This window comes from Phasianus colchicus, chromosome 5 (assembly GCF_987193195.1).
Source record: "Phasianus colchicus chromosome 5, bPhaCol1.hap1.1, whole genome shotgun sequence".
NCBI lineage: Eukaryota > Metazoa > Chordata > Aves > Galliformes > Phasianidae > Phasianus > Phasianus colchicus.
The window spans coordinates 23,184,219-23,205,327 of NC_143440.1; the positions used below are offsets into that span (position 1 = coordinate 23,184,219).

Below are 21,109 nucleotides of genomic sequence, written 5' to 3' on the forward strand. Positions count from 1 at the left end.
TGGGAAAGTGAAACACAGTCTGAACAAAGATAACTCAAACACATTGAGGTTAAGGACGCTTTGCTCCAGGCACATTCTTTGTTTTTATAAGCTGTTACAGCTAAGCTGTAAAATGGAGGTCTCCAAACAAAGCTAAGGTAATAACCACCAGTGGTAGCTTAAAACCAATGTCATGAACTGAATCCTGCATTGTGTTTCTTCAAAATAAAGAAGAGATGTGTGAGGGAAACTTCTTCTTATCTCATCTATGATTCCTATAAATGTATGATACCACTAGGGGCAGAGATCTTGGCCAAACCATTGCACAATTGACATCCTAATTAAAATCAGTTTGTTTTGTTGGTTAACTGTTGATACTGTATTCACTAATGTGGTCATTTTTTTCCTGAATGAGATCTGACATTAGAAAAATATCCTGCTCCAGATGAATTTCCTTAAAAAAATAAAAAATCTGTAGCCCAAGTAATAGTCCAGCTGAAGGAACTAATTTTGAAATCACTGAGCCAACAGTGAAGATTAAGTGGTAGTAAAGTCATTGTTCTGGGTTTTTGGTACAGGCTTAGCAGTATTATTCTGATTTATAGGAATGAATCCCTCCAGTCTGTATTGACAGCTTCTATAGTTATCTGGTCACCTCTGACTTTGCCAGGAGGATATTCTGGCTATTCCCCCAAAATGCTTTGGAGTCACCTAACTCACTTGTAATCCTCCAAGATTGCAGGGAAAGCAGCAGATAAGTATTAGCTGAGAAACCTGAACTGCTTTGCCCAACGATAGTCAAAAAATAGGATGTTATGTAAGGAGATGTCATCTCATCGAAGACTGAATTTCTGGAGCTGATATTTCCATACAGGATATGTGAAGTGCTTAAATGAGGGCTTGCTTGGCATCCACTTTTATTCTTTCATTCATACATTTTTGACTCAGATTTTTGGATGCTTCTGAGCAAAGTCACATTTGCTGAATTTGTCAACTTGCATGTGAAAATCAGGTGACAAACAAGAATATTGTATCTGATATATAGTGCAGATACCTGTGTCAAGCAGTGTATTTGCAGAAGATGGGGAAAGTCAGGAAATAAAAGAAAAAAATGAAGCACTAGAGCAGGGGGCTGCAGAAGCTGCCTGGAACACTTGCTGGGTAACTTGGACCAAAGGCAGGGGGGCTTTCTGGGTCTCTGTACCCACATGTGAAAGGAAGACAGACACAGAGCTTCATAAGGGGCTCTCAGACTATAATGTGTAAAGCACATGACACTGAAGTGATATTAATGACACAAGATGGTTTACATATCACCAGACATGCAAGATGGTGTCCACAGTCATGAATTGAGATTTATCATAATTTATTTCTAAATGCAGCAAAACTCCACAGTGTTTTCAGAAAGATTCCTCTCCCCACACTGACAGCAGTAATGGGTGAAGAGGCCATTAAATGCTGTGTCACTCCAGACTTGTGGGTGCAGAGCTCAGAGCAGTGTCAGGCTAACCAGGAGTATGCCTCAAGAGGTCTTATTGGCCATGCTAGGCATTGCTTGAACATGTACTGCTTCCTATGTCTGAACCTAAACCTGGACTGCTTTGGCTTTTTTGGCCTGCAAACATACTAGTGATGCTTTGAAAAATATACTGATTTTGGCTGGAAGGCAGCACTGCTTTCAAATGTCATGCTGATCAAGAGAAAGAGGCACAGCTGAGATGGAATATAGTCAGCTTCAGCCACCAAAAGCTGGTGTGATTTTGCAGACATATTTCAGACCAATCCTGATTGACGTGGAGGTTAGCTGGCAGAGTCCTGCCCCTTGCAGGAGATCTGCTTTTGTCAATATGTTCTGTTCGTTGTTCTCCCTGAAAAGATTACCAAGTCCTTGTAAAAATAGGAATTGCTGGACCACATCCAACCCTGTTCTTGCTTCTTTTGGGTGTGAATGGCAAGGCGCTCTGCTGCCCAGCCACAGCATGGGTTCTGTGCTGTTTGGAGACCATGTGAGCTTCCTCATGGTTGGTGTTTCAGATCATGCCTTCATCATTCACTGGTACATTTGGAATTAATCCAGCCTTCTGATTTGGATTAGAGGAAATTTTATGTCTTCAGTTACTTACTCCTGACAGGTAAAATATTAACAAAGGCTGAGTAAAAGAAAATTCATCAGCATCCTGAGTATTTCCATGTTTAAATTTGCTGTTTCATTTTTGAAAGAGTCCTTATGACACCCTGTCAGTGCTCGCCAATTCTTACATGCAGTGATGATTGATGGTGCTTCAGGTTTTGCCCCAGGCTATTCCCAGCATCTTGCAAGTGATTCTGGTAGAGAAGTTTCCACTGCTGCCTTTGTGTGTTATTTGGATTACAATGGAGCTAAAACCGTGCAGGGCCTGAACCACTTCAGTACAAGAGATACAATCCTTTCTCCCTGGAGCTCACAAACCTTAAAACAAAGCCTGCCTGGGGAGACTTTTTGGCACTGTATTAAATATCCTTGCTGAGAAATGTTTTCTTACAATTACGGCCTTCCTAATATGCACGGTGGGTAGTATCAACACAAAGCTGCCTGTATTTCATCATCTGACCTGCCTTAACCCCAGCCAGTCTCCTGGAGATGCAGAAAAGGTCTGTTCTGCTCAGAGGTCTTGTCTTTCAGGCAACGCAGGAGTGGTTACTTAGAGGATGAGCGCTCTCAGAGCACATGTGATGCTTGGTATGACTGAAATTCTCCCCGCAGAGCAGGCTGCCTGAAAGCCCCGCACCACCCCATCAGCGCTCAGGCTGCACTCCTCGTGTGCCAGGGGTTTCATTCCCTACATCTCTCCACTTAAGCTCCCTGTGGATACATTGTGCTTAGGGATTAAGGGTCGTTTGGGATACATTGTGTTTAGGGATTAAGGGTCGTTTGGGAAAGCGTGGATACTGTATGCAGCGTTCTTTTCCCTAAGGGGAAATAAAGGTGTGCTCTTTTAACTTTTTCACTAATGTGAAATATTTGAGCTAGAGACATAATGAAGATGAGCTCCCAGATTTTACTATGTTTTTCCTACCTGAAAAATTATTTTTATTCTTCTCCTGAAGACGTTTTTAAATCTGTCAGCAATGTGAGAGAGATTTAGATCAGGCTCTGAGCAGTTAAGCGTTAAGGATAATGTTATAGTAGAGAAAGCATTACAGGTGACAAAAGAAACGAGCTCCCTGTTACCCTCACCTCAGGAAAGCAAAGCCACAATGCAGTGGAGAAAAATGATTGATTTTAAAATAAGAAGGCAATCAAAATGGATTACCGTGAGCCACAAGCCTTCCCCTTTCAAAGCGATAGATGTGCTGCCTAGCTTAGTGCCAGGACAAACAGGTGCCTCCTACCCAGAGTGGGCCATCAATATGTTCTGCTAGCTGCCCAGGGACATGAACTGACTGCTCAATGCCTCATCGTGTTGGGTGTCAGAAAAGTTAGACTCATTTTTTGTCTCATAATCTCCAGAAGTTCTGAGGTTCATGGTCCAGGCCTTGATGGCCACGTTCCCCAACACTTGCATGGGTGCAGCAGAGGTGACGGTGCTGATGTGGCACTCAGCTCCGTCAGGCGAGTGGGCACCCAGCAGCACCTCCTGAACAAATGCATAGAGAGTTCCATAAAGGCTGTAATCAAAGGAACATCTCTTGCTTTTTAATATGTGCTGAATAGGTTCATTTGTAAGCTTATTATGACTTGAGAGAGAGAAGCTATTAGGGTGATCATTAGCTGCCTGTGTGAACAGCAAGAAAAACCATGGTGCTTTCCAGAATAAGCCCTCTTTTTAATGGTCATGCTCTCAGATGCATTAGCAATAACCAGCCACCTATCTTTTGTGTTACCTTTGCCACAAGTTAAGGATAAAGGAGAAGGGGGATAATGAACCACACGCTTTCAGAATAAGTTCAGATGGGGAGAAAAATGAGGTGTTATGAGAGCAGCAAATTCACCAGCGTGACATTGTGCATCTTGATGCAGTATCTGTTATTCATTGGGAAAGCAAAAGCAGCTGGGAGCCAGCCTGCATGCCTTGGTTAGACCTCACTTAGTCCTGCACCCCTGTCTGAGCTGTGCAGAGGGGAGGGCAGTTGTCTGCCTGGAAGCTGGTGGCTGCTGGAGCCCTGGGTTGTGCCCCTTCTGAGGGAAGGGAGAGCAGCTGGGACCACGTATGCCAAGGTTGTGGGATTCATTAACTAGTGCTGATTTTCCCGTAGATCAGTTGAGACTCTCTTGTGGGCTGTGGTTGTGGTTCTTCCTCTTCTCCTTCACCTTCTGATTCAGTGAATGGTTGTGTGTTCATACCTTAATCAGAAAAAGTGTGCTGGAGATCACTCGCACTGACCTTTTACACCATGTTAGCTGTGATTTTATGTCCTGGAGTAAGTTAAAGGTACTGCTTAAGTGAAACTAAGTTTAGTGTTACACGTGCAATATGTGGCATGCGTATCAGTTTGGCTCTAAGCAGAATAACTTAGATTCCACGTCTGCCTCTCTTCACCTAGGGTGTTTCTTACCACCTCTGTTGCATTCAAGTTTTACTTAAAATATAGCCCCTATACCTTGTGAGATTTATTTAGATTCTAAAGAACTACATCACTTTGAGTTATGAGCTCTGTGGGCTCAAGAATTTCCTATTGTGTATAGAATTCATGGCACTTTCAGATGTGGTTCTCTTATTGTTAATTGGATCTTGGTCATCTTTTAAATCCTATAAATAATGCCACTTCTCGGATTTCCAGCAGTTTTATTTTATTTAGAATTCTTGAGATCTTTCATTTAAGATAGGCTGTTTTTAAGGGATGTTTCTCCTAACCTTTGATTTTCTAAACTGCCTAAACCTGACAAAACTGTTTTGTTTTAGCATCTGTGTAGGCAGATGGAACAACGAGATTATTTTGAATTTTTTTTTTGTGGGATAGCTAATACATTCTCTTTGGGGATTTTTTAAAAGCAATTAAGATTACTAGTCCCCCCCCATTTAAAAGGTGTTAAAGGGTAGGGGTATTTTTCTCACCTTTTCCTTACCCCCCCCCCCCCCAAAAAAAAAAAAAAAAAAAAAAAACAACACTGCTCTGGAGTTCTGTTCTGCATTAAAACAGATGATAAATGCGAGGGTTTTCAAATTGCCTTGTCCATGGGCCTTTGCCTATGCCCCACAGTACCGCTCTGCAGCTGCTGTTCCTTGCCGAGGAGAGATCATTATCATCTGTTTGATAGGGCAAGGCCATGTGGCTCATGGTGATCCATTTTGATTGCCTCCTTACTTAAAATCATTCATTTTTCTCCGCTGCATTGTTTCCCTTAAGTCTGCAAAGTATCCGGGAACTTCTTAAAGCATTGGATATTGTGGTCCGAAGAGGACAGGGTTGCCACAGCAACTGCCCAGTGTTTCTGAGATCTATTCCTGCATCTTTTCTAACAATCACAAATGTCACAAACTGCATTTGCTGCAAACAAAGCATGGCTATAGAAGAAGGGAATGGAAAAGAGCACCAAGGAGCTGCTGGTTGTAAGAGTGAGATGTGTCAAGCTACAGGAAGAAGTGGCAGGCGTTTATGTTTTATGTTTAGTGCCCTAACTGTCTGGAGTGCTGTGCAATCGTCTGGAGAGTCTCAACACTTGACAGCACCTGATGTGACAGTAATGTCACTCAGCTTGTGATGCAGCTGCATGACCCACTCTGAGGGTGACATTTATTCCATCCTGGGGGAAAATATTTGCAGATATAGGAGGCCAAAGTTATCCACCTCCCTTTTTGTACGCTAAGTAAGTTTCTCTATGGGACAGAAAACGTCTTGCAAAGAGTGGAGATTGTCAGCCACAGAAGCCAGAAATAATCATCCTTTTCATGAGTCTCAGCATGGACCGAGGAGCAGCCTGCTGTACTTTGGCTTAAGGAGGTCTAGCACATCCATTCCCATTCCAGCCTTGGTTTTCTTATCTCATGAACAGAGTCAATATTACTATGTTATCAGCACATATAATCTTTGGGTGATCTGTTTAGAAAGATGGTCTGTTCCATATGGTTCTGTTGTACTGTGGTTAATATGAGGGAAAGTGCACCTGTGAGCTATCTTTTCTTTTCTGTTTTTTTTTTTTAATTCCTTTGAGGACTAGAACTTAAAAGAGTTGCAAGATGCATTGGTTCTGTACACAGAGCTTTTATTTAGGGTGGCTGATGCCTGTGTGAGAAAGGCAGTATGAAAGAGCCAGACATGATTATTAAACTTGGCTTGGGAAGGAGCCAAAGTGAGCAGTTCATGTTTCGAGTAGTGCTGTAAGCACATTTCCACTAAATGGAATGGGATGGCTTGTGGCCTCATGCTCTACTGGTACTTCAAACATGTGCATGAGCACTTCTCCAAATGTTACGACATTTGGGAGACTGTTCCACTCTGGGATTTCTGCCTTTCCATTCAAAATGTTTGCATACGTGTGGGAGATCTTACCACCATATGATTTCATGTAGTCTGTGCACACATCATGCAAAGTTGTAAATATAAAACTTAACTGCTAAGTGTTGTATTATTGTTCTTGTTGCAAAGCTGGTGTTGTCTATGTGAAGCTTACAGGGGTTCAATCCAGCTCTCTTTGTCCTCCTATGTGTGACTAGTGTGCTCTTAAGCACAGCTGCTTTGTGGCTGAAATGTCTTCATTAAGAACAGATGGACAAGGATCAGGGGGAACATGGTCCAGTTGTCCAGAGAACTCTGCTTGGAAATGAGACAGGGTGGTTATAGCAGCAGCTCGGATTCGTATAAACACTATCCCCAGCCTCACATGATTTTAGCATTATAAAAGCCAATCAAGTTATTGTTTTAAGATATAAAGTGCCCCTAAGGGCCTTGCTTGCTCAACTGTATTGAGGAATTAAATGCTCACAGGCAGTGCAACAACCTCATTCACTGTAGTGTTGCAAGGCAAGGTAGTCATGAGTGATAAATGGGCCTGTATTACAGTGACATTAGCATTTTAATGCAACTAAAGAGGAGGTAGATTGACTGTAATTTAGTATCTAGTTGCATGGCCTTGTGCAGGTCCCCTCATTGCTGCTCCACAGGGGCCGATTATAGTTGCACAGTGCACTTTGGGATCTAATTGGATTTACATGCAGTAATGGAGTCGTGTCACAGCAGTGACTTTGCTATGTAAGCACTATGAAATTCCAGTACAACTAGTTATTTATATAAAAGCTATTAGTTACAGGATAATGCATGGGACTGACAGATTGTGCCAAGCTCCAGTTCAGGAGTGGCGAATGTTTTACCTTTTTCTGAAGCTGTTGCATGGGACTGATGTGAAATGCAGCCTGCTGCCAAAGAGGTGTTTATCCTCAGTATAAAGGCAGTGACCTGCTGGGGAGATCCAGCAGGATGTGACTTCTGCCTTCATCTCCTCCTTTGGCTGGATATGTGGGCTGGCATGTGTTTCTGTTTCCTAGATCCTGCAAATGTGGTGAGCAAAGGGGGCTGGAATAGCTAGGGGCACCAATTAAACCGGGACACCCATAAGCTATTCTTCTGGTGGTCTTCCTGCACCAGTTAACATGCAGGAGACTGGATTTCTCTCCAAAACTAGTCAGATGTTTCTCCGTGACCCACTGCTCATTCCTTTCTTTCTCATACAGCTGCCTGCAGACTCCATCAGCTGCTTTTTGTCTCCTGTTCCTTTGTTCTGGCTCTTCAGCTCTCTTCTGAGCTGCAGAAACCAGCAAGAGCCTCAAGCTGAGCTGCTTTTCCTTCATCAACACGCAGTCTCCGCAAAGAGCTGCTCTGCAAGCAGTAAGTGCAAGGAGAAGCTAGTGCTGGCACGGAGCTGGCTGTGGTGGCTGATGACACGGGCAGGGTGACAAGGACAGCGTGCCAGGCACAGCTGCTCAGTGGCTGAGGCATCATGGCTTGCACACGTGCAGCCTGAGGAAGGAGGCTTGGCCTGCACCGTATCTCCAGCTTCCACTGTGTTTCCCCAGCGACTGTAATTAGAGGCATCAGCTTGCTCAAGTCACAATTAGACATGGTGGTTTTGCACTTTCTACAGTTCTCCCTAATGACAGAATCGTAGCTATTAACCAAAGCGAGTCTGTTTGGCATGGACTTCCTCCCCTTTAGGGCTGCAGAGTAAGATGGAGTATTGCTATTGTTTGGCACCAAATGTGCTCTTTCATCCCTTCTGACACAGCACCTGCTGGTGCCTCTGAAGCATTCAAGTTCTTCCTCTCTGTGGTGCTGTAAGTTCTTTTAAAATATTGTGACTTAAGGGGAATAAAAAAAAAATAAAATTCCTCTCCCACACAGACCTTTGAGGGCTTGTATGGATGTAATTATATGCACACACAGTAGGAGCAGGAATCCCATCATCCTGGCGATTTTCCTAATGATAGGTTTCTATAGCACAGTGCCATTTTTGCTTTAAAGTTAGAGGCATCTTTTCCTGGCAGCAGCTGTCCTTGGGTAAAGGCATCACAGGATAGAACAACTGGAGAAATTGTCTCTCAGCTGCATGTGCAAAGCTCAGGACAAAGCATTCCCCACAAAAGAGAATGATAAAAAGGTGAGGGTGGGCTCTGTCTGCCAGAAGGAGCTCTCCATTGTGTGGCGGTGATGGGTGGCTCATGTTCTGTCTGCAGCTTCCTGAAGCCACCCTCTGGAGGTTTCCATGCATGCTGCAGCCCGCTTAGGTGGTTGCATGGCATGTTCTGACAACATGCTGACCCCCAAACGTGGTTCCAGTTTGGGGCCCATCCAGTGGTACAGTGGACGTGTGGCTCAGCTGCTGGCAGTACCCAAAGTACTTTGCAGCAGGGCAATTGGCTGACTGTTTGCATCCTCCATGTATCCAATGGGGAGCCATCCCCACTCGTTGTTCAGAAATGTAGCTCCATGGTGACAGAGGAAGGACATAAAATAAGAGGGATTAATGCAAAACAGAAAGGCAATGAATATTTATTAAATGCCTTATACTGTACTAGTTTCAGCCACCTCAAAACTCGTAGTTCGCTTCCTGCCGACAGCAAACTACAGACTTCTACTCACAGAAGTCTTCATGGGAGGCAGTTTTCAAAGGCAGGTTCACAAATGTTTGTGGGAAACAGATGTTAAATACACCCGCACCAGAGATCCTGCTGAAATTCTGGCATACTTGCACCACAAGGGAGCAGAAAGAGGGCCAAACACCTTATTGATCATCTTGGAATATCTGCAAGTACTCCCAAACGATCTGAGGAGGATGAATTATTTGCTTACAGTACCTACAATCCTAGGTGCATGCTGGGCCCTTGCAGCCCAAGGTGCTGACAGAGGACGGGGGCTGCTCTGCCTGCAGGTCTGGTAGTGGCAGTGGGGCAGGTGGAGGAGCACCAAGGGGCTGCCAGGGCAGGCAGCACTGCAGCTTCTCTGTTCATTTCTCACTGCTCCAGGACGGTGAGAGAAAACCGTTTGCTCAGCTTTGTGCAGAAGGTGGCTGGGGAGGCACCCAGCTCCTCATGGGCCTCCCGGAAACACATCCCATCTCCCTTCCTCTGCCTTTTCCATTTTCCCAGTAAATGGGCTGTAAAGTCATAGCAGATTAAAGTTTGTCTAAACCTCCTATAAAATATTGAAGGTGCAGCTGTGATTAATCTAGTGCTGTTGTGGTATGAGGTGCATACATAACGGCACTACGGATTTACGTGTGGTCTGTGGGCATTAAAAACACCCCAAAGGTGGTTAAAGAGATTCTGAGGAATCAGATCCCTTGCTGGGTATTAAAAGCTCTTCATTAGTGCTAATGTACACTAAATTAAGGTGGTTAATTAAGGCGATGGTGTGTTTTAATAAGTTATGTATTTAACATGACTGTATTTTATTGACTTCTGCAGTAATTGCATATTTTTCTGTTCCAGGCGACAGAGAAATATATGGGCGCATAGGCAATTAAAGACTAGAAAAGACAGTGTGCTTCAAGTCTTGAGATTTGCTAAGGTGAAGCTTGCTTATAGCTCAGTTTTTCTGCATCTCAAATGCTCTCTCTGTTTCTGTCAGGGCTGATTTGATGTAGCTGTAGTGTGCAGGAGTGGAATAAGAAATGCATGGCTCACCTGCTGTCAGGTGAAGTCACCTGTGAGGTGTAGCACAGCAGGTCATCCCCCCTCGATCTCCTAGTTATAAATCTGCCCCTATCTCTGTTCTATCAAGAGTAATACTCTGTTTACTGGAAGGAGCCATCTGTTAGACAAGCTCTTTTGGCAGAACCCAACTACTTTTGTTTAAAAGGAGTTAGATACTGCTTGCCAGTGGTGAACGTAGAGATCCCCATGGAAGAAGGGTACACTTTGAAGGCAGGCAAGCAAGCTGAGCCAAGTTTCCAGGCCTTCAAGCCAAGAGGCATGTTGCTGAGGAAAGGATGCAGTGGAGTGAAGCTAGGCTGTGGCAGTCCTTCACCACTGTGAACCTGAGAGCTTCTGAGATGTTTCTAGTGACATATCCACTGGGACAGTCCCTGGGAATTGATTCACTGACATGGAAGAGAGTCTGGTCCATGTTTTCTAATTCCTTTAAGGGCTGTCTGGCAGTGAATCTGGAGAGCTTCAACAAGTATATCTTCTACTATTACTTGGTTGTATTGTGTGTGAGCATGGGAGTAGGTGTAAGTTAGCACCATTTGTTCCTCAAGCTGTTGGCTAATATTTTGTACAGCAGATACAGTTCTGATACAGCAGAACTGCCCAGGGAGACTAAGGAGTCTCAGGCCTTGGAGGTACTCAGGACTTAACAAAATGTGACCCTGAGCAGTCTGCTCAAACTTTTAGAATTGGAACAAACCTTGAAACTGGCCCAGACTGGGGGCAGCGGGTGTTTGTATTCAGTGACATCCAGAGATCATAGCAAACCTATATTTTTCTGTGAGTCTGTCTTCATGATAAAGGTGAGAGTGCAATTGAAGTGAAACTACAGGTTTCAGTCCGGTGTGAAAGGGATGTGGGAATAGAGGAGAATGTCGGCGGTAGCAAGGAGAAGCATGGAAGCAGTTTTTGGGAGACTGGTTGAGCAGCTGCCTTTAGATATGTGAAGTTCAAGGTATAGCTTCAAGGCGTGCAAAAATGAATGTCAGAAGGAAGGAAACAAATGGTGGTTGGAGAACAAAAAATTGCATTGCCTTGAAAACCTGGACTGTATTCCTAACTGATGAGAGCAGCTGGGATATGTTTCATGGCCATGCTGCTGGGGTGTTTTAGCCTCCTCATCATTTTCCAAGATAAAATTTGTATTAGGGGGAAAATGTTGAATAAGCTGCCTAAGAGAAAGTGGAACATTTATAGCTACATTTCAGACAAAAACAAATGCATCTCATATGTCTCACAGATCTGAGATGGGACAAGCCAGGGAAAGCATCTGTCAGCCTCTGTCTTCTGCAGTTCTGACTGTTAATGTTTGCTTAGCATTAAATGTCTCTTGCAGAGGAGAACTTAATCTGTCACAAGTTTGAGGCCTGTCGGAGGGGAGAGAAGATAGTTTTAAAGGGTAGATTAGGATGTATGCGTGCAGATTTTTTCTCACTTGTACCAGTGTGCAACAGGAGTAACAAAAAATTTATTTGTTGTGTGTATGGCTGAGAAGGGGGGTGGGAATGCATCTCTCGGGTCAGTATTGTCCTTTCATGTCAGTTATTTTCTTGCAGCTTATGATTAGTGACTTCATTTAAAATGGTTTAATAATTACATTAGTTGCAAGGAATATTATTTGCATTTTGCTTGGGTTTGTTTGTAGATAATGTTACTTATAGACTATTCCAAGTGTAAAGCACTATGCATATGTGAACAAGGTGGTAATATATTTCAGATTTGTTGGAGTGTTTCCACTCTGACTTGAAATGGTTGTAAGTCCTGTGTAAGAAATCAGATCATGCTTTTGGTTAACATCCCCTGTCACCCAGATGGTGAGCATTCATGCGCTGTTTGGGGATCCATGTGCCCAGAATAAATTGGACAGGGTGCATCATGCTGCTGTGTGCAGGTGTCCCCAGGCTGTAGGTATTGAGGCAGTCACTCAAGGTTGTATTTATTTGTTGCTCTGCTGTGTGAAGCCTGGTAATTTTTGAAATTACAAATCTGACCCCAGCATCAGCACTGGTAAAAATTTATGACTCAGACAAACAAGGGAGCCTCACTAATCAAAAAATGTGCATTTGTTTCTAATGCTCCCATATGACTGTGACTGCATGGCCACACCAGCACTGGCAGTCATGTTTTCAAGACCTGATTGCTGAACATGTTCAGTCTCCTTTCCTAATTCATACTTAGAAAACATTTTAACATACCCGGTATGGAGAGGAGCAATGCAAGAAATGGTAGTTTGTCTTTGAAAAGACGCATGAATCAGAGCTGTTCCAAGGGAGCTCATCTTGCAGAGGAAGCAGACCCAGACATGGATAGTGAATCAAGGCAGGAATGTGATTTATCAACTCTGCAAAGCAGCAGGACAGGGTTAGATTCAGGAGTTGCTGTTTTCTAATGTGGGTGCCTCCACAGTGAGATGAGTGTGCATGACACAAAGTAACACAATACAGCTGAATTAATTTCCTATTTATCTTTTTTTTTCTTTTTCTGCCTATGATATAGATTGAGTGTGGGCACTCAAGGCAGCAGGACTTAAGAAGTTTCTCTGATAATTTTCAGGCTGTGGCTGATAGAGAGAGAGAGATTTAGCTGTCCTTGTTTCGCTGGAGCGTAACCTTTGTGTGATGGTGGGAATGTTTGGGTGTCACTAATTTTGAGGCTCTTGAAGTATCAGTATCCCCTCCTCTTTCTGGAATGTTGGCAGATGTGGCTTTAAGCCCTCAGGAAGATGTGAGCATCTCCTCCAGGCTCAAGTAAGAGCTCTGTGCCCCACTTCTCCTGCGTTCGCAGCCGTGCTCCAAGTCTCTCTGGGTAGAAGAGTTGGATGTAAGAGGTATAAGAAAACAAACAATGAGGAGGAAAATATTGCCTTTGTTCTCAGGTTCCAATTCCAATTGGTGTTCTTCCAGAAATAAGGTGGATTGTAGAACTGGCTTTTTGGATGCACTGAGGATTCTTCTCACAAAAGGGCTCCCTGAACAGCCCCAGGCCAGCAAAGGCATACTGTGGTGCTGCCCCAGGTGAGCTCTGGTGCTGTGGAGGAGCAGTTTGTACAGTTTGTACATGTGCTTCATAGTCTACACCAGCTTCTGCATCGCACTGTACATGTCTCTATCTGTTTTGCCACTGGGAAGGAACTGTGTTGATTTTTAAACCAAGTAAAAGAAGTCAAGCAAACACACGCAATGTGAATCTGACTGTTTACCTCAGCATCCCCTTGCTGGGAGACTTGGGTTTTCTCAGCCCTCTGGTTAAAGAAGAGCAGTTTCCATGGCCATAGAGGGAAGGACAGAACTCCAAAGTTTCTGTGGCTTAACAACAACAACGAAGGAGAGAGAGTGGTGAGGTGCTGGAACAGGCTGCCCAGAGAGGTTTGTGGATGCCCCGTCCCTGGAGGTGTTCAAGGCCAGATTGGATGGAGCCCTGGGCAGCCTGGTCTAGTATTAAATGGGAAGGATGGTGGTCCTGTGTGTGGCAGGGGGATTGGAGATTCATGATCCTTGAGGTCCCTTCCAACCCTGGCCATTCTGTGATTCTGTGAGTGAAGGAAATAGTTTTATTTCTGGTCTGGTGAAAATCTTGTGTAATTCCTGTTGTTTTTTTTCCCTTTCAATTGGATTGTAAAGTGCTTCATTAACAGCATATAATCGGATGCATGTCTATTTTAGGAATGACAATCTCTGTAGTGTAAGGGGAGGAGATGGGCTAAGAAGCACATGAGTTTTGGGAGGGCTTCTCTAGAGAGCTTAGCAAAATTATGCCTCTGTTTGCATATGTACGCTTCCTTCTGTACAAAGTGCAGTGACTTCATTAACTTCTGTTTCAGTGAAAATTTTACTATTTGATGTATTCGTTTATCCCTGTAGGGTGATGAGAGGTGAAATTACTTATTGGAAGATGCAGCCACTTCATTAAACAGCAAGCTTTTGGGGACAGGAACTTTCTTCTGATGCAACTTCACCTGGTCAAACTTAATAGCTGGTCTTCCAATACAAATACTGTCCTAAGCCCTTTATGGTCTAATTCAGACCTATTGAGATTCAAAATGGACATTTTTTTTCCTGTGATTAAAAGCTTACCAGCTTTGATCCACAGGCTCTGCCTGAAAAGACTTGTGCAGGATGCAGTTTGAATAACAGGACTTCAGCAGCCCACTAACAAGTCACGTTGCATGACAAGCAGGTGGTGTGCCCCAGTGTGTGGAACTGAGCTGAGGATGGCCTCCTCAAGCCCTCTCTCTCTCTCTTTCACATACCACAGTCGTTCTCGATGTCTGTTTCCCTGAAAATATTCTCCTTGTTCACGTTGCTTCATTCCGTAAGGGAGGCTTGTATGGAGCCAACTGTCCAAGATGCGTGTTTGTGAGACTAGCTGATGGACACAGCATCTGGCTCCTGTGTCAATACACCTTCTTCCTTGATTTGAAGTATCCAGGTGTGTTCAGTGTTTCTTCGACTTGAGAGACCTTAGGGACTAGAACAAAATAAAATAAAATTAGCCATCGTTTGCAGACAGATTTTTTCCCCCCAGCATTTCATCCTGCAAACAACGCCAAAGCTTTCTTTGAACCTTTCTATTTGCATTCCCCTCTACACCTGGAAGAATGCAAAGGGAATTAGCAGTGATCATTATCTCTTATTAGCCTGTGCTATGGTACTCTGTTCAGGTAAAAAATGAGCCCTTCTGTATAATGAACTCCGCAGGGTCTGGAGGGAATAGAGATGGAAATAGTGCTGTGTCATTCAAATAAAATTGAGTGTGCTAAAATAGTATTGGTGTTTTGCAGGAAGAGTTGGATCAAGCAGCCTGAAGACCATGGAGGGAGACTGTCTGAGCTGCATGAAGTACCTGATGTTTCTTTTCAATTTTTTTATCTTTGTAAGTATTTGGAAACTCTTTATTCCTATTTCCAGCAGCCAACAAAACAGGCTATAATTCAGTAAAGTTACCACAAAAGATCCCTCAGCTTTGTGCTAGCAATCACCAAGGTTATTAATTTCTGGCATCTGAAGGTGTTAAGACATTGAGTAAAGCAGTCCGGTGGTCACTGCTGTCTGCATTAAGGCTGTCCTTGGCAAAGAAGACTAAGTAAGAAAGCTGTAACTTATATTCATGGTCTGTCCTTGAATGGCAGAAGAAATTATTTTCTAATCCTGGGTGTCCTGCTGAGGTTTTTACTAGCAAACAGAGATTCTCCTACCACATTTCTGGTGACCCGTGTTGCTCTTGTCTTTGATGGGAAGGGTGGGAACACCCTGCCCCAAGTGGGGCAAGGTGCCCTTCTGCGGTGGAGAGGTTCCCCTGTGCTTCTTCACTGGGCCTTGCCCTGCAGGTGTGGCAGAGACTCAAGATTCAGTCTTTCAAGCATTGGGCAGAGAATCAACAGTTGGTGGTAGAGTGAAGTATTAAGAAAGAAAAGATGCTTTTGCTGCTAATATTTCATTGAGTGAGCAAGAAACGCTGAGAGCAACATGTCAGCAGTCACCTGCTCAGCAGAGAATGTTTGCCACAGAAACAATTTCCAAAACACCTTTGATCAAAAGATACTGATGAAACCAAAGTTCCCATAGCAGCTGTTAATATTGACCTGTCTCCTTCTTTTCCCCCTCTCTCCTCTCATTGTGCTGTGACAGCTGGGAGGAGCATGCCTGCTAGGAGTTGGGATCTGGGTCATCGTGGATCCAACAGGTTTTCGAGAGATCGTGGCTGCCAACCCTCTGCTCTTCACAGGAGCATACATCATGCTGGCTATGGGAGCAATGCTCTTTCTGCTGGGTTTCCTTGGCTGCTGCGGTGCCATCCGTGAGAACAAATGTCTCCTACTTTTTGTAAGTGTCTTTGCACTTTATTAGCCTTTTGGTGCTTCCCAAGAACGGGGGTGACTCTTAATCTAGATACGTGATGCTGCGATTAGTACATGAATGGGTGTCCATTTTTGCAGCTGTTTTCCCTTAGATATTAAGTAGGCTTAGAGCACTTTTACACACAGCTGGAGATACAGAGCATTTGCTTCCTCCCTGAACCAGGCTTGAGTCTTGTGAGTCTGAATCTGGGACTGTATTTTGACTTTGTCAAGCTTTGTCTCAAAAACTATAGAAAGTGATCAAAACCTGGATACTTTTGGACATCAAAACCATTAGTTCCACCTGTAGATTCATTTCTTACTGGTTCACAACAGAGCAGAGAGAACATAGAGTGAAGCATCTATGTAATGAGGCCCCACAGCAAAAATGCCCAGCTCTGAACTTGGAAGATGTCCTTCTGTTGTAGCTCTCAATAGGTAGTTGGTCCTTTATGCAACCTGGTCTGCTCCTGAAATGAACCAGTTTGTTCTTTTGAGGCAATTTTCTACCCAAAGAGTTAAATTTCATTCCATCTAGTCATCGGATAACACTTAAAATCAGTTTTTCTGACCCCTGCCCTAACTTCTGATACTGCAGGGTTTCCAGCCATTATCTGTTTGCAGAACACATTATCAGTTATATGTTAAAACACAAAGCTCAGTTCTATTTCTCTTTTTTGTTAAATGTGGCCTTTTGTTTCTTGCTCAGGATCTGCAAGTTTGTTTTTATTTATTTTTGTTTAAATGTTTATCTTACACTGTTCTGTTATGATTCTATCTTGCACAGCTGCTTCACAGTAAAAATGAGGCTTGTATCTTAACAGAACAGGAAAGTCCACTTTCTTAAAAACAGAGCTATTTTTTTCATAGAGTTCAGCCTGGCTCCACTGAGGTGAATTCTCTTAACACTTGGCTTGCCCATCCCTTGACTTTATAACCATGTGAGAGCCTCTCTCTGGAAGCCTTTGTGGATAGGATCGCTAGTGAATCATCTCAGAAGTAAATCAGAAAACTCAATATATCACTTGTCAAGTCAGGGAAACCTGCCTGAAGGAGCCTCACAAAATGTGAAGAATCAGGCCCAGTGAGCCTGAGTTTACTTCAGAGCCTAACCTAACCTGATTAAGAAAAAAAGTTACATTTGATGAAAAGTATTGATTACAAGTGAATTAGAGACGTTTTGAGTTTGGACCACATAAGCAGCATACAGATAGAGGACATGGCTGGAAGAGGGGACTTTTGTGCTGTGCTTTCCTGACATAGCATCACTGAGGTCAATAGTTGTTTGAATATTCCTCCCAGTGTTTTATTTTTGCTCCAGTGCACTCAAATTTGTGGTTATTATTTCTAACTCATAGAAATTGTTCTGAGCCCTGCTGCTTTATTTATATTTAGTTTTGTTATTATTTTATTATATACTTGGAATCTGAGACCTCAATGGGCATGAGGTAATACCTGGAACTGGCAGGAACTTTGAAAGTAATCACTGGGTGAGGAATTAGCATTGCAGCTTCTGACGTCAAAGTCAGCTCTCATAACCTCCAACAGCAGCAAAGCACTTGCACAGTGATCTATGCTGATGCCAAGTGGGAAGAGATATTTTACTAATTTCTGCTTTTTGGGAGGTCAGAGCAGCTGATCTTAAAATACACAAAAGATCTATGAAACCAGAAGTCTAATGGGAGTGTTTTAGACATAGAAAGGGCAAACCATTCATGAACGTATGCCAGTAAGACTGGGCGCTTGCTTGCAGAACTGAGAGTGTTTGGCTTTAGAGGTGGTACTTAGGGAGAAGTTGCCTGATCAAATCAAGTCCTCTTGCAAAGCTGTTAAAGAATTGATGAGCCAGGGCTGCTTGAGTGAGATTTCACAGTGATACATAATGTATACTGTGAAGCTTTCAGTTCAAATGTAAATAAAGGATAGAAGGGACAAGACAGATGCACACATACATGTTCTCTAGGTTCTGACTTCTGTATTTACAATGTCTTTTATTTTACATTAAGCTGCTTGTCTTTTGGAAAGAAAAAACAACAACCCACACATCACCACCACCACCACCTACAAAAAATCCCTGTGAAACCCAGCATGCTGCATTAAGCACAAGGCTGTGAAGTGTTTCTAGATTTTCCAGCATTTGGATGTGGCTCACAAAATGCAACAAAGGTGGGCCTGAAAATTCAGGATTGACTTAATTTTGTGTTGTCCTGAGGACCCTATGACTAGAAAAGAACACCATAAGAATCAGAATCCAGAGTGTTACTGAGTGTACAAAACAAAATGTGTGCTAATGTTTTTATTTTGCCACAGGAGACTGAATTCAGATTTGCGAAAGAAGTCTGTGTTAGCTTGATTTGGCTTCGCTGTGAGGGTCGATGTCCTTTTTTGCACTCTTGTAATACAGATACAGCAGCCTCTACAGCTTTCCAAAATGAAAACACAAGTCCTTTGCATTTAAAGGCAATGTCTGCTCTTTCTGCAACAACTGAAGCTGGAACAGTAGGTGTGTTGTGGGAAAGAAACATGAAACATTGATTTGTGGAAGCTTCTGACAATTGTGGAGCTGTCACCAAGAGGTGAGGTAGGATTTTTAACCACAACAGGAGACCCTATTTCTAAGGATGGTGTTCAGACCCTCACACTGGATGAGTGGGGTGCCTTTACACAAGTGCCCAGTCTCAGGCATGGGCTTGTATGTGAGGCTGTTGTGTCCCATACACTGTGTTGACCAGTTGGCTGTCCAGAGTGCTCATATTTCAGTAATTGCTTAATTTAATTCTGTGAGGCAAAACATAATAAGCAGATGCTGTGTTGCCTTAAAATGCAGAATGAGAACAAGTTCTAAAACACAGATGATCCATCTCTTTTTTTCTCATCACCTCCAATGGCTGCTTGGCTGCTTCTGTGTTTTCTACAGTAACTATTTCAAATCTGTAATGCACAATGTAAGTGTGTATCAGTTTGGGAATGATAATGAACCTTATCAGAGGTAATCTGGGGATGGCTGCTTATACTTCTGCACAGACCTGTATTGGAGCTCATATGAACTGTATCTCCCAGCAATCAGTAAATGAAATGCAATTAGCAAGGTGATGAGATTAATCACTTGATCACCACCTTAGACCTCTTAGTGGCTATGCTGAGATCCCTTGATGGATGATGTGCAAAGTGTGGTTCATCCTCATCACTTGCTCTTTGCCCTCCTGTGGTGAAATTAAAAACAAAATAGTCTCTGAGCAGGAAAAATAGAAGCTGCATGTAAAAGTCTAGCAGTAAGAATAAATTATAGAATTAACTAGTTCAGCAAGTCAAGCAACAACATTCTGTTAGCAACCCTCTCCATGTGACTTGCCTTGTTTGTCATTTGAGCCTGGGATCCTTTTCTTTTGTTTCCATTGCAGAGACAGAAAGACAAATGGGACAGGTTAGTGCGTGTACTTTTCCAGTGGGGAAAAATCACTTACGTCTCTGGTAATTGACACCAAAAGAACACTTTCCCATTCCAATTTGGTAGTCTGAATTTTCTCTCCATTATCAAAGTACACGGTGCATGGCATTCCATACATTGTTTATAAATCATTGCTCAGGGATCTTAAATAGCACTTCTGGCCCCATCTGCCTTCCTTCTGTTTCGGAAAGACCCTCAATAGCCTTTTCATGCAAAAGAAAAATCAAGATCTCTTTTGTGTTTATTTCTGCTTGTTGTTTCAACCACTTGTACCATGTGTTTGTTACCTTCCATATTGTCACGGAATTAACTAGATCAGTTTATGCCCGTGACAGGGGGCAGTAGGCCCCTGCCCTCCCCACCCCCCGCCTGGGCCCACAAAATGGGAAGGTAGGGGGAAAAGGAAAAAAACAGCGGCAACAATCTATGGAGGTAAACTTATTTTACTAACTATGATATCGGAATGCAAAATAATACAATATAATACAATCTAATTGAAATTGAGACTAATAAATCAAATAAGATATGAGAGAGAGTTCCCGAGACCGAGTCAAACCTGAAAAAGCTTGGAACGGCTAGGAAAGCACCCTCCAGCACCCACTGCCAGGCAGTAAGAGACCGCCCCCCCCGGAAGGGTCAGATCCCGTGACTTCCGTAATGTATAGGGATAGGTACGTAGAATTAGAGCATTAATACTTCCAGTACATGATGTTTTGATGTGGAATATTGAAAATCAAATAAGCAAAAACCAAAACCATGACATTCCACCCCTTATTCTACATCACTACATCACGCTTAATATATATATATATATACATATATACACATATACATGGAATTACTGTCTGCACTCCCCCAGCATCAAATTTCCTTGTGGTACACATTGAACATCCCCATTTTCCTGCATTACCCACCAAGTGGATCCAGGTCCCTGGGCAAAAACAGTACCACAGAGAGGTTTGCCCTTTCCAGAAGCTGGAAGAACCCAAACTGTTTTTCCCAACATGCTCTTTACATGTACAACAGGGACCTTATCTCCCTCTACGGTATGTAGAGAGCTGGATTGGGTAGGACCATCACGATTGATAGATCCTCTGGTATTGACTAACCAGGTGGCTTCTGCAACTTGTCGTGTGGGGCTCCACACAGCAGATTTCCATCTGCGATGCTTTCCCACAATACGACATGATCCATCAGTGAACAGGGCATACTTTCTTTCATTTTCTGGTAATTCGTTGTATGGTGGGGCCTCTTTAGCTCGTGATACTTCTTCTGCTGGTGTTCCAAACTTTTTACCTTCAGGCCAGTCCATGATGACCTCTAGGATTCCTGGACGGCTGAGGTTCCCCATCCGCGCTCGTTGCGTAATCAACGCAATCCACTTACTCCAAGTGGCATCAGTTGCGTGATGGGTGGGGGGAACCTTTCCTTTAAACATCCAGTTCAGCACTGGTAGTCGAGGTGCCAGAAGGAGCTGTGTTTCAGTACCGATCACTTCAGAAGCAGCCCGAACCCCCTCATATGCGGCTAAGATCTCCTTTTCAGTTGGAGTGTAGCCCTCTTCTGACCCCTTGTAGGCCCGACTCCAGAATCCCAGGGGTCGGCCTCGGGTCTCTCCTGAGGCTCTCTGCCACAAGCTCCAAGTGGGACCTTTCTCTCCAGCAGCAGTGTAGAGGATGTTCTTTATATCCTGCCCTGTCCGTACTGGCCCTAAGGCCACGGCAC

The 21,109-nt window shown here is 43.5% G+C and overlaps 1 protein-coding gene across 11 annotated transcripts in view; it reads left to right on the forward strand.

Annotated features, from left to right (window-relative positions):
- The window catches only part of TSPAN18 (tetraspanin 18), a 108,519-nt gene that overhangs the window by 69,994 nt on the left and 17,416 nt on the right, over positions 1–21,109 (forward strand). For 10 of the 11 annotated variants that reach the window (XM_090140828.1, XM_090140829.1, XM_090140831.1 and 7 more), the window contains 2 exons: positions 14,881–14,972; positions 15,728–15,922. In XM_090140828.1, the coding sequence (XP_089996954.1) occupies positions 14,910–14,972; positions 15,728–15,922 (258 nt within the window). In that variant the 5' untranslated portion in view covers positions 14,881–14,909. Of the gene's footprint in view, positions 1–13,022; positions 13,115–14,880; positions 14,973–15,727; positions 15,923–21,109 lie in introns of those variants that run through there. The other variant, XM_090140833.1, reaches the window with a different exon arrangement.